General features: G+C 44.9%; 1 protein-coding gene across 1 annotated transcript in view; it reads left to right on the top strand.

The window, feature by feature from the left end:
* Positions 1-13,030, top strand: part of DNAAF9 (dynein axonemal assembly factor 9) — a 141,337-nt gene that overhangs the window by 49,924 nt on the left and 78,383 nt on the right. Inside the window, 6 exon segments of the mRNA XM_014582291.2 lie at positions 2,209-2,253; positions 2,631-2,676; positions 5,043-5,154; positions 6,390-6,460; positions 7,588-7,638; positions 8,235-8,322. Coding sequence (XP_014437777.1) covers positions 2,209-2,253; positions 2,631-2,676; positions 5,043-5,154; positions 6,390-6,460; positions 7,588-7,638; positions 8,235-8,322 — 413 coding nt within the window.

The following is a 13,030-nucleotide window of genomic DNA, read 5'->3' as shown; positions in this document are numbered from 1 at the left end:
CATTTATGATTAAGTCTTTATTTGAGAAGCCAAGGAGCCAAAGATGGAGGAACTGGGTGAGGAAGTCACGCCCTTGTCCTGACACTAAAGTGTGAGGCAGATTAATACCAGCACCACAGGAGAGATGCAGACCGTTTCCAGGTTAGAAGAAAGTTGAGCATCTAAGTGGTGAGGCTTGTGAGCGGAAGGGGCCCTTGATACTTGAAAAGGTCCACCGCTTACAAGAGATTTGCCCTGGGCTTCATCTGCCACTCAGGTGTTGGAAACCCCGAGCCTGGTTGTGGCGTGGGGTCTGGGAATCCGGCTTTCTGGCACTCTTCCCATCCTGTCCCGCAGTCACAGTGGATCTCTGCACAGACTCAGCACACAGCTAAATCTTCATGGACCACTGCCTGGCCCACTGCCCCACATGAGGACTGTTTCTTGCACTCCTGTGACATACAAAAGATGTCAGTCCTGGGAGTTTATTTAACAGTACCTCTGGGTGGACTGGCCCCATGGCACTGTGGTTAAGCACTGTGGAGAACTGTAGTTCAAGCCCTAGCCTCTGGCTTTATGAACACACTAGGCACCTGTGTGTGCATGTGTCCAAGATCCTGATGGGACGGTAAAGTGGAGGAGGAGGGATTGTGGCGTGACCAGGACCCACTAGAAGTTGGGGGGTGCTCTCTCTCTGGCATGCCCATACATTCTCTGGCATTTAATTTTTAAAAAAGAAAAAAAAAAAAAAAAAAGGAATCCCTTTGGGATGTCCTTGGTGCCTTAGCTCCACGACCCACATTCTGTTACATCTGCAGCACTGAGTAGGAAGAGGGACTTGTGAAAGATAAGTCAGTCAACTGTGTAACAAAAAGAATTCTTTTGCCTCAGCTCTAGGAGTAGAGGAAGGAGCCAGAACTCTGTGATGTGAGACTTTAGGCTTGTTTATGTCTCCTTTCCCCTGGGTCTTCTGGATCCTATTGCTCTGGCCACAGAAGGGGAGGGACAGAGGAAGCTTGTTCCCCTAAGGCCTTTGCCGCCTTACACTGTCTCTTCCTGGCAAACAATGTATGAAAGTGTCACTCTCCAGCTGTGTGACCTTGGCCCAGATAGGGAACTCTGCATCTGTTTCCTCATCTGCCCACCTTTAGAGTGATTCGCATGTGCATGACAGGAACCTTAGCAGCGGGGTCTCCTCTGTTACTCTCAACGTGGCCAGCAGAGTCTCTACCTGCAGGGGCTAGTCCTCCACTGAGAATCCCACCCACATCTCACTTCACTCAGGACCCTTAAACCGCATTCCGGTAGCTGATCTGCTGCTCCCAAGAGAGGGGGAGTAGAGCCATGAACACATACAGCAAGTAGGTGTGTGCCTAAAGCAAGGAATTAAACTTACATGATTTAGAAACTTTCTTTTACAAATAAAATAAGCCAAAAGGGTTTTCCGGATGTTCCTCAGCTCTGGAGACCTGGCCCTGCCCATGCTTCATAGCAGTTGACTGTGAGTAGCAGAGACATGGGCTCAGAGCAAGGATGGTGAAGAGAAGAAGGATCAGGGCAGCGTTAGTGGCTGTGGGGCAGGTGGCCAAGGCCAGTAGAGGGTTGTTCCTCCCACGTTGTAGTGGGCCCCAGTCCTGTCACGTCATTCACTCCTGTTCTGGTCCAAGAGTCAAGATATCCCTGAGAACCTGTGCAGAGGCAAGGCCAGGACTGGAACCAGACACTGGCCCCCTGCTTACCAGTGGTGCGAGACTCTGGGAAAGGCATCTAGATAGTGAAGGTAAGTAAACCTGTAAAGCAGGGGTGACTCACACCTCGCTGGAGGTCTTGAGAGCCAGAACAGGTTCGCTACAAGAGCAAGTGTCTGGAGAGTTTTAAAATGACTACACTTGACCACCTGGTAGTCAGCAAGAGCAGGCTTAGGGGAACCAGCAGTTAGTGTAATGGCTATGTCGCTGGACTCCCACATAGTCAACCGTGGTTCGTGTCCCGGACCCAGTGGCTTAAAACTCACGCCGGGCACGTGTGCGTGCGTGCCCACGATCCCGAGAGGAGAATGGAGGAGAAGGGATTGTGGTGTGAACATCCCCCCTGGGGGGTGATTTCTCGCTTTCTGTCTCTATGCCTCTCTCTGTCTATCTGGCAAGCGCACGCGCCCTATACGGAAAATCTCTCAAAAAAAAAAAAAAAAAAGAGCAGGCTGATTCCTGTTTTGTTTCTGGTTGACAGCTCCAAGATGAGTTTTCATATCCATGCTGTGAATAATCAGGGACGGTAAGTATACAGTTGTGCATGCTCACACGGGACAGGTTTTAAGAGCACACAGGGAGGAGAGGCCCCCTTGTGGCCAAAGACACAGATAGGCCTATCACAGTTCCAGACGTGGTCATGGCATCACTTCACGGTTGAGGTCGAGGCTGGCTGTGTTGAGCCCCATTTCCCTGCATGCTTCCCCTGAGAAGCTGAAAGGCTAGGTTAGGGTAGGTGTAAGTCACCCCAGTGGTCAATAGACTGGTTCTATGTACATGCTGCTCAGTGTTTTGGGAGTCTTCAGGAATGGGATGTGAGTTGTCACTGCCAAACTGAAAAAAGAGAACATTGTAAATTTTGGTACTGTTAAGAACATACCTCCCATCTCTTTTCTCTTCTAGAATTGTGCCTCTGGACAGTGATGATAGCTTATTCTTTGTGAAGACGGTAAGCAGAGTTATTTGTGTCAACTGACTGAGGATGGCCATTACTTGGGCAGCCCACCACTTACCCAAAGAAATTGGGTTGTTCTCAAGACTTCCCCAGCTGTGGTGGTGGTGACTTTCTGCTTTCTGAGGGTACCCAGGCATCTGTGCCCAACCCAGCCACACTCCATGCCTAGACTTCCCCAGGGCTTAGCATCTTCACTAGGGTGTACAGGGTACTACTTCTGAAGTTACCCTTCAAGTAGCTGAGCTAGCTGTGACCTCATGTGGAAATGTGAGCTGAGGACAAGCCTGTCTCAACCAACAGTGTCTTCTCTGTGTCCAAGGCCTGCATTGTTGCCCTGAGCAGAGACCTGGGACAAGGAATTAATAAGTGAAGAACTACCAACAGGGCCCTGGGTCTCCAGCAAAGTGGGGTAGTCAGAGCAGAGCTTTCCCATCCATGCCCTGAGGCTGTGCTGAGATATTGGCCCCTGAGATGGGGCGGCATGGCTGGGGGGAGCCAGAGTGTCTCAGCCAAGAGCCGAGTCTTCAGTTTACCCTCGTGTGTTCTCATGTGTAGGAGGTTGCCAAGTATACATGAGCGGGTGGTAGGTACCCTGCCGAAGTTCTAGGTGCAGCATGTGTGGGCACAAGTTATACTTTGAGTCTGTCCTGTGACCACTGCCTCGGCCTTAATTCTAGTGAGCCTGGGTCACAGGGAATGGAGCAGGCAGCCATGGATGACCGAGTACAAATGTATCCCCATCCCCGTCATCAGAGGACAGACAATGGTCAGTAGTGCTGTCTGGTCTACAGAGAATAGTACAAGGGAATTGTTTAAGGTTGTGAGTGAGTTATATTTTTATAACAAACCCATCAGTGTTTTGTGGCAAAGTTCTTTTAGAACTAATTTAGACTTCTTAAAAATTACTCTCTGATTTACATGTAATTGTTAAAGTCTTTGTGGGGCATGTATGGTTTTTCAAAGCATGTATACAGTATGGTAGTGAAATCAAGGATATTAACATATTCTTCATCTTCAGCGAATAACATTACATTATGTTGTAATGTAATATTCATTCTATGAGTTTCTTTTTCTTTTCTTTCTTTTTCTTTTCTGAGAGATACGTGCATGATTGGCATGCCCTGTTTTACTCTGTTGAGGTGCACTAGTCCATAATCTCTGTCTTGTTTCATGCGTTCTGTGTCTGGTCATCATTTTTTCCTGAGCCCTTCCCCTTTCCCTCTCTCTGCCCCCAACTCCTGTGTAGGCTCTGGTATTTACCATTGCCCCCTCTACTTTTATGCCATCAGGTCTTCTGATTTCTGCGGTAGTGTGGCATTGGGTATATGCTAAGCAAGGACATCCAGTAATTATCATTTAGACTTTTGTTACATCATTAAGACATCAGGAAAGGCTTTCTGATGTAGAGGCAATGATACATCTCCTTACTCGACTTTAAATCCGACTTCTCCATGGGCTCTTGTGCAGTGCTTTGGAAAGTATTTCGCATGGCAGTCAGCGATTAGGAATCCGGTAGATTCATGCTGTTGTGTTGAGGATGCACTCAGCAGCGAATGAAATAGGAACAGATAGGCAGGGGATTGATGCTTCGTCAAAATTCTGACCCTCCCAGGCAAAGATGAAGTTCTGCCTCCTTAAAGTCTTCCCTATTGTTTTGTTCCTGCATGTACCGTATTCCTGTAGTACTTGCAGTCTGGTACTAGGGCTTTCTCACTAGCATTTCAGGAGTTCTCACTGAGTTGCTCCAGTTTTGTTCCAGATTACTGAAGCCATTATATTTTATTTATCTTGTCCATCAAAGCTTGAATAACTTCCTTTTAATGCTCTTGGTACTGAAATGAGCATGTTCAGATATTGACATGTATTCAAAAAATACCCATGAAGATACATATACCAAGTGGCCGCTTTCTAGACGCTCTTAGAACTCGAGCCAAAAACCAGTCCAAACTAAAGAAGGAGCTGGTGAGAGTGTGGCCGTGTGGAGATTGAAGAGTGGGAATGGAGAGGAACTGAGAGGAAGCAGCTCCGACTCTCATTGGCTGTGAACGGGTCACAATTAAGAATGAAGTCTGCTGTGTTGCCTCTTAGGATAAGCAGTTTGAGGGAATTGAGAGAAACATAAAGTACTCTCCTTCCAGCCCAGTGTGTGTCTGAGGAAGCAGTTCAGGGAAGCCTGGGTTATTCTAGTTATCCCCTAGGTCAGAGATGTATTTCAGGGTAACTCCATTTTCCCTTAGGAAGTCTCCAGTGTTCTTTTGCCCAGAGACGTAAAGTAATATTCTGTGGTCGGTTCTTAGGGGACACACCCTGGAGGTTTTGGATTTATAGCTGGTTTAACTCTGGTTTCTCATTTGATGCAGGCTTGTATGACTGTCTACGATATTCCTGACTTGCTGGGAGGAAAAGGGTGCTTAGGATCTGTGGTCTTCTCAGAATCATTTTTGACATCACAGATCTTAGTTAAAGAAAAGGGTATGTGTCTATGGTCTTTGGAAAGCAAACCCTGACCTTTTTTTTTGGGGGGAGGGGGCGGATAGTGGGAGGCAAAAGCTTTAGGCCATAAACTAAGGCAAGATATGGGAAAATATTAGATAATCAAAGGGTATCTAGCCTAACTTATGAAGAACTCATAAATTAATTTTTAAAAAAATAAGCTACCCAATGATAAAATGGGCAAAAAAATATGAACAGGTAGTTCAAAGGAGTGGAAACAAAGGAGGGGGAATAGACACACACAGACGCACACACGCATATATATACATACACACATAAGCACACATAAAGATATGCTGCCTCAAGGCCAACAAGTGGCTTGGTAGTTAAGGCACTGGACTCCCACATAACTTGTAATCACTCAAGTTACATGTGTGTGCCCACCCAAAATCCTAGAAGGAGAGTGGAGGAAAAGGGATTGCAGCATGGCCATCCCCGCTAGAGGGTCATTTCTCACTTTCCTTCTCACTGTCTTTCTCTGTCTCTCTCCAGTAAGTAAATGCACCCTATGGAAAAAAACCTAAAAAAGAAAAAGTTATATAGCCTCACTGGTAGTCAAGACAAAGCTAAACAATCACTAGATACCATTTTTTTAAAGGTTTTTGCTACAGGGCACATGCACTCACCAGAAAGACAGAGAAACAGAAAGTGAGAAATCACCCCCCGGAGGGGATGGCCACAGTACAATCCCTTCTCCATTCTCCTCTTGGGATCTTGGGCACATAGGCACACGTACCTAGTGTGAGTTTAAGCCACCGAGTCCAGGACTCAAACTGCAGTCAACTACATGGGAGTCCAGTGACATAGCCATTATACCAACTGCTGGTCCCATAGATAGCATTTTTCTTTCCCCATTATGTTATAAAACATTTAAAGATCGATACTATCCAGTACTGCCTGATAATGTTCTGTTTGAGCTTTAATATGTATACCTGTAGTTCCTATACTAACTTAATAAAAAGTATTTTCCAGGACTCTTCATTTAAACATGTTTATGTTTTTTCTGAAAAGTACTAAACATCACATGGGAAACCTTCCTCCATCCCTTCATTAGTCTCCCTGTCCCCAGATGAGGAAGTTTTCTTTTTCTGAGGTCTTTTTACCAATCAGAGGAGGCTGTGCTCCTGAGAAGGGGAAGGGCATTTGCTGTGTGGGGCCTTCAAGGTGTGCTGAGATGGTGGGGAGTAACTGGCATGTCTGTGGTCTTCCTGCAGATGGCACTGTTACTACAGAAACCAGCTTCATAGTGCTGACAGCCGCCATACCCAGATTCTGCTCCTGGCTGGTTAGTGTCATGCATCAGGTAGAAGTGAATGTAAACGTGGAGAAATCGGGGAGAACGTTTGAGGAAGAGCCTCTCCATTGGGTGTCTGGTGGGATGTTAGACCCTGAACTCTTTGTTGTTCAGGGATGGAAATTTTTACCGCAGCTTTTCTCTTTATACAAATGATTCTAGCTCCTTTAACTCTCATAATCTTAGAAAAGTTTCCAAAGAATAGAAGTACATTTTCTAGGAACCTATTCAGTTATGTCTGGGAACATGTTATATTGTGAAAGGAAGAAATTAACACTTTCATTTACAGATGAGGAGACAGAGGTTTAGAAGTTGAACAACCTGGGGGCTGGCAAGTGGCAAGATGATTAAGGGCACTGTATTCCCACATGGCCGACTGTGGTTCGAGTCTTGGACCTGGTGGCTTACTTTCTTACTTTCTCTCTGTGTCCCTCTCTGGTCAAACTAAAATAAATTAATCAATAGATAAATGGATAAAGTTAAATAAAATAATTCTTAAAAAAAAAAAAAAAAAACCAGTTGAACAGCCTGGCCAAGAGGGTACAGATAATGAAAAGTGGGTCGTGCAGCCCTTCTCAGGTTAGAATGACCACTGCTGAGTTATCACAGCAAAGTCTCTCAACTGTGAAAAGCCCCATCTTCCTGAGTAGGACTTGGTGCCTTGGGACGTAGAAAGTTTGACTTGAGTCTGGTAGCAGTTGAGAACCTATTTTGGGATCTGTGTAGAGTCTTTATAGTTCAGATACGAATAGGAAAGGACAGAGGTATCCTGTGACATGAACATGCTAAATGAGAACACCCATCTTGGAAATAGTGTATGTTCTCTTTCTTTCATCCCTTAAAACAGCCGGTTTTGTCTGAAGTGAGATGTAAGTGGAGACTAACATGTGCCGCCACGTGTCAGAGGCTCATTAGGTGGGCCTCAGGTCCCTGGGAGAGAGCCCACCAGGACCTGGGGCTCTGAGCCCTAGTGACCAGCAGCCAACTCTTCCAGCCTTGTCAGGGCCTGAGAGCACTGGACATGGAGGGATTGCCCAGCGGGTCGCCTGGAAATATTGGGATACAAATATTGAACCTTGAAGCAGTAAACTGAACATCTGCATTCCTTTTGGACACAGGTAGAAGATAATGAAGTAAAATTATCTGAGAAAACTCAGCAAGTGATGAGGGTAAGTAGGCTTCTTAATCACCATGTTAACATTATATAAACATATAAACAGTGTATGAAGACTGTTTAAAACATTTCATCTTACTGCTAATCTAAAGGATCTGAACTTAGTCTTCATTTCCTATTTGCATTCCTCTCCTTCCCAGAAGAGCTCTAGAAATCATCATTTATGAGGGATGCAATTAGAGGGATTCTTTCTGCCATTTAGGCCTTTTAGTGTTTTTTTTTTTTTTTAATCTCCCAGTTCTATTAAAAGTAGATCCCAAATTGGCCTAGACATGTAGAGCCGAGAGGTCGAGGCTTCAGGCCAAGGAGCTGCCTCCATCTGCACAGAGGAAATAAACGCACTGGAACGTGAGCAAGCGCTGGAGGCTTTGGTGTCCAGACTCGGAGGGGACCTTAACATTCTTTTTCTCAGCCGAAATCAAGGATGTCAACAACATGCCAAAGAGCCAGGCAGTGCCAAAGGCCATGGAATCAGTTAGGCACATTTGAGTCTGAGTCAGCTTTTGTAGACAAAATTGAGCAGGACTTATGGTTCTGTGAGTTTTTCTGCCATAAATCACTCGTTCTTTTTTGTTTTTGTTGTTTTAAAAGGGGGACGAATGTTTCCTGGGTACTTTTCTGACAGGAGGAGAAGGAGCTTATCTTTATACCAGCAGTCTACAGTCCTGGCCTGAAGAGGGTAAGCAATTAGGACCTTTCTGTTCTTGGCTCTGTCTGGGTCCCTCATTTGCAGGTATCAGCATGGGTGTTGTGATTAATAATACATGTGATATTTGAAAAGACTTGTTGGTGTAGAAGTGTTTTCTTACAGCTTTGATCCACCCACTTCGTAGATGAGGAAATCTGTGCTGGCACGGGCTGGCCCCAGCATAGCACCTGGTCCTCTTGCTGCCTGAAGAGGCTATCCGAATGGGCTAAAGCAGCAGCATTCTCAGAACTAGAATCCGTGGACCCAAACAAAGCTAGAATTAGTTTTCTACTACCGTGTAACAAATCACAAATCTTGTTGCTTAAAAACAATACCCACTTACTACTATCTCACAGTTCCATGGCTCAGAAGTCCAGGAAAGTCTGGCAGGATTCAAGTCCCACAAGCCCAAAGTCCAGGCAGCAGCCGGGCTGGGCTCTTATCTAAAGGCTCTACAGAAACCTCTGTTCCCCCGTTCATCCAGACTGTTGGTTCGTCCATTCCTTCTCATAGGATTGAGGTCCCTATTATGTTGCTGGCTGTCAGCCAAGGACTGCTCTCAGCTCCTCCTGCCAGAGGTCCTTGCCCTGTGACCCTCTCCATCTCAGCAACAAAAAAAATCTTTCTTATTCTTTGAATCTCTCTGAATTCGTCTTCTGCTATCAGAATCTTACATTTCTGCCTACTACAGTCCACTCTTTGGCCCCCATGATTCATGTCACTCCCTAATGTAAAATACAGTCACTGCCCTCCCAGGGTCTGATCCCTTGGGGACCAGCAGATGGTGTAGTGGTTAAGCCATTGGATTCCCACATTGCCAGCTGCCATTTAAGTCCCAAAGGTCTTGTCCCATTTTGGCAGCTGTTTAAAGTTGTAAATCTCGTGGGCTCAAATATCAAAAATCTCATCAAGATCATCTAAATCAGGGTGGGACTGGCTAGGAAAAGAGTTACAGACTTCAGGTTGAAAAATGGGAGAAATAGAAGGAAAAAGAGAGTCATTAGACCGAGTCAGCCTTGAAATCCAGCTGGGCACACTCCGGTTCCTTGCTTAGGATTGAGGCCTGGGAATTACCTTCCTTGGCTCTCAGTTCTACCGGCTGGGTTCTTGGTTTTGCCTCTGGCTTCTTGGTTCAGCCCTCTGAGTCACTTTCTTCTTTTCATGAAAGGCAGTAGTTTCTTGATCTGGTTTCAGGGCCTGGGACTAATTCTCTGTGTCCCTCAACTCTGCCCCCTGGCCTCTTGGTTTTGTTTTGGGCCCTTGACTGTGCCCTCTGGGCTTATGGCTATCCCTTTGGCACCCTTCCTTTTTCAGTGAAAGGTAGTTCCTGTTTATAGCTGAGTAGTTTTTTGTTTTTTAATTTTATTTTATTTTTTCATTCATTTTTTTTTTTTAATTAGAGAGAGAGAGAGAGAGAGAGAAGGTGAGAAAGCAAGCCACCAGGTCCGGGACTCGAACCTTAGTCAGCCATGTGGGAGTGTCCAGCACCTTTAACCACCATGCCACCTGCTGGTCCCAGTAGCTAAGTAGTTTTATTAGCCAATAGAACTTGGGGGATTCGACAGGCCACTTTCATTTTATACATTCTCTGTCCCTTCAGACCAAGCTGACAGTGTTTCGGCCTACATAAAATTTTCAAGAACCCTCTTGGTCTTTCATGAACTTCACAAGCATTCACTGTGTTCCTTTTTGGCTTCCTCAAAATAACATTTTCTTATGGGTCCTATTCTTTCCCAGTTGAATATAGCCTTTCTGTGGAAGAGAATTCTGACTTCACAAATTCCTCAACCTCTACTATGTAAATCCTTTTTCTGGATGATTTGTTCTTCTTGTTGAAAATATTCTGTCCTGTGGCAAATTCCTCTCCCAGTTCTCAGATCACTGGTTCCAGCTTCTGTTCCTCCATTCACTTAGGAGACAAAGCACGAGGAGTACTGGTTTTCAGTCCACAAAATGCTGGGATGATAATATAATAGCATTTGCTATTATGCTTGTTTTCAAAACCCAAAATGACAGCATATTTAGTTATAGATCTAACTGGCTTTACTTTGGTATTCATGCATTGGGGCAGCTCTATTCTATAAAGTAGGCTCAGAGCTCCCACTGGGTAATGGCAGAATGGGACAAGGCAAGAAAAGGAGACAAAACAATAGATAAAAACACTGGTTAACATCAGTTAACTTCCAGTTACTACTTTACTTTCATAAAGGTTGAAGCAGAGAGGGACTTCTTTATTACACCAACTCAGTAGACTGTAGATGGAATCTTCTGTTTCAGAAAAACTGGTCCGTCTGGGGATCTGTGTGCTTCCTTAAGGTTTCAGCTTGATTATGTGGCATTTAGCACTAATGATTCCATTTTGGTTTGGTCTGGCCTATTGGGGCCTAGTACAGAAGCTTAATCCAAAACAATGACTTTTCATAATTTGTTTAACACTGTATTCTAGGCCCTGCATGTTTGCCTCAAGATCTTGTGAAGAAGTTGAGAGTTAGGCACATTTGCTGAAGGCATGAGAGTATGTGACAGTGCTACCAGCCTAGAGGCAAGATTGCTCAGTGTTTTGAAAGCAGATTGTAGACACAACACAGGGGTGGTTGTGCTATGTCATTCTTGAGCCAATTATAATGTTTAGTAAGGATATTTGCCAAAGTCAGTTTGCACCTTCTTAGCAGAGTCTTGTTAGAAAAATAATCTTGTATTGTATTGAATTATCCAGCAAGATTCAGTGTATCCTAAGGTCTCCACAAGAATAAATGGCATAGCCAAGGATTTCTGGGACCTTGTGAGTCGCACTGTTTCAAGAGCTTAGATTTCAAACTTTCTGAAAAAAAGTTCCTCAAAGAAACCTAGTTTGAATTTGGAAGTGATTTTTTTTTTTTTGAGAGGTTTTTTCGCTATAGGGTGTGTCCGCTCGCCAGACAGACAGAGAGAGACAGAGAAACAGAAAGCGAGAAATCACCCCCCAGGGGGGATGGTCACGCCGCAATCCCTTCTCCTCCATTCTCCTCTCGAGATCTTGGGCACGCACGCACACGCGCCCGGCGTGAGTTCTAAGCCACCGGGTCCAGGACTCGAACCATAGTCGACTACGTGGGAGTCCAGCAACATAGCCATTAAAATTCCATAGAAGTTTGGAATTTAAATAGGAATCTCAGGACCAGCAGTTAGTGTAATGGCTATGTCGCCATCCCCCCTGGGGGGTGATTTCTCGCTTTCTGTCTCTCTGTCTCTCTCTTTCTGGCGAGTGCATGCGCCCTATAGCGAAAACCTCTCCAAAAAATAAATAAATAAAATAAAATAAACAGGTATCTCTTGGCTGTGTGTTAAACAACATGTATTACCACTCCAGAGTTCAGGTCAGAGGCTAATCTACAATAGGTTTTGTGGGGCTTGAAGTTTATACTCTTTGGGGGGGGGGTGCTCTTAAAAGAAAATAAGGCAAATTGTTAGGGCCTTGGAAGGGAGCTTGGGTAGTGATGGGTTCTGAAACTCAAATTTCCTTAGTGTCTTGTCAACTTTGCCTCCAATTAAGATTTCGATGAGTATGAAATGTATCTGTCTCCATCCCCTGGAGGTATTTATCTTGAGCTCCTCTGCATGCATTGACATGATGGGTCTCCTCATCCTGAGTCCCACTTTCTGAGAAGGTGCCGGAGGTGGTAGTGCCAGTTAATGACAGACTGTGGAGGGGAGCCCCGGGCTGGAAGATCTGATTTTCACCTACTTCGGAATGAGAAGAAGAGCCTTTCTTTTACCTTCAGTCAGCCTTGGAAGCTCAACATTTCCTAGGAATTGTTTTCATTTCATCTAAGTTTTTCACATCTTTTGGCATAAAGAGAAAACTTTTCAGATCTCTGTACTTTTAAGTGTTGCTCCACTCATGGTCTTCTTTGAGCAGAATCTGTTGCTTCCCTATGTGCATTCCTTTTGTTTTTAAAAAATAATTATTTATTTAATTTTATTTATTATTAATTTTTTAAGAGATTTTTACTTTAGAGCACTCATCAGAGAGAGAAACAGAAAGTGAGAAATCACCTCCTGGGTGGGCGGGTGGGCCACAGTCTGACAGTTGAGAATACAGAGCAGAAACCAGAAGTGAATTAGGATCTCAGCGATCAGGGCACTGGCACAGGGCCACCCCATGAATCACTTCATTTATCTTGTGTGTGATCTGAGAGTAATGACAGAGTTACTGCTCACAGAGTCAGGCTGCAGGGTGGGTGCGACCCCAGGACAGAACACAGTACAGTACTAAAATCAGATCCTGTGTACTGAGTCTCTGCCCTATGCCATGCCTTAAGGAGTGCTTCCTGGCATTGTCTTGTAAATTTCTTTTTATTTATTTTGAGAGATTTTTGCTATAGGGCGTGTGTGCTCACAGGAGAGACAGAGACAAAAAGCAAGAAATGATTACCCTCCCCCCCCCCCAGGGGATGGCCATGCTGCAATCCCTTCTCCTCCATTTTCCTCTTGGGATTTTGGGCACGCATGCACTTGGGCATGCATGCACATGTGCCCGGTGTGAGTTTTAAGCTGCCAGGTCCAGGACTTAAACCATGGTCAACTATGTGTGAGTCCATTGACTTAACCATTACACCATCTGCTGGTCCCATAAATTTCTATCTTCTACTTTTCTGTTTTGTTTTGGGGTTTTAGAGTCTAGAGGGAGAGAAAGTGCTGGAGTTGATCTCCCTTATCT

Source organism: Tupaia chinensis, unplaced genomic scaffold (genome assembly GCF_000334495.1).
Source record: "Tupaia chinensis unplaced genomic scaffold, TupChi_1.0 Scaffold143574_1, whole genome shotgun sequence".
NCBI classification, from domain to species: Eukaryota; Metazoa; Chordata; class Mammalia; order Scandentia; family Tupaiidae; genus Tupaia; species Tupaia belangeri.
This window is presented reverse-complemented; position numbering and strand designations above follow the sequence as displayed.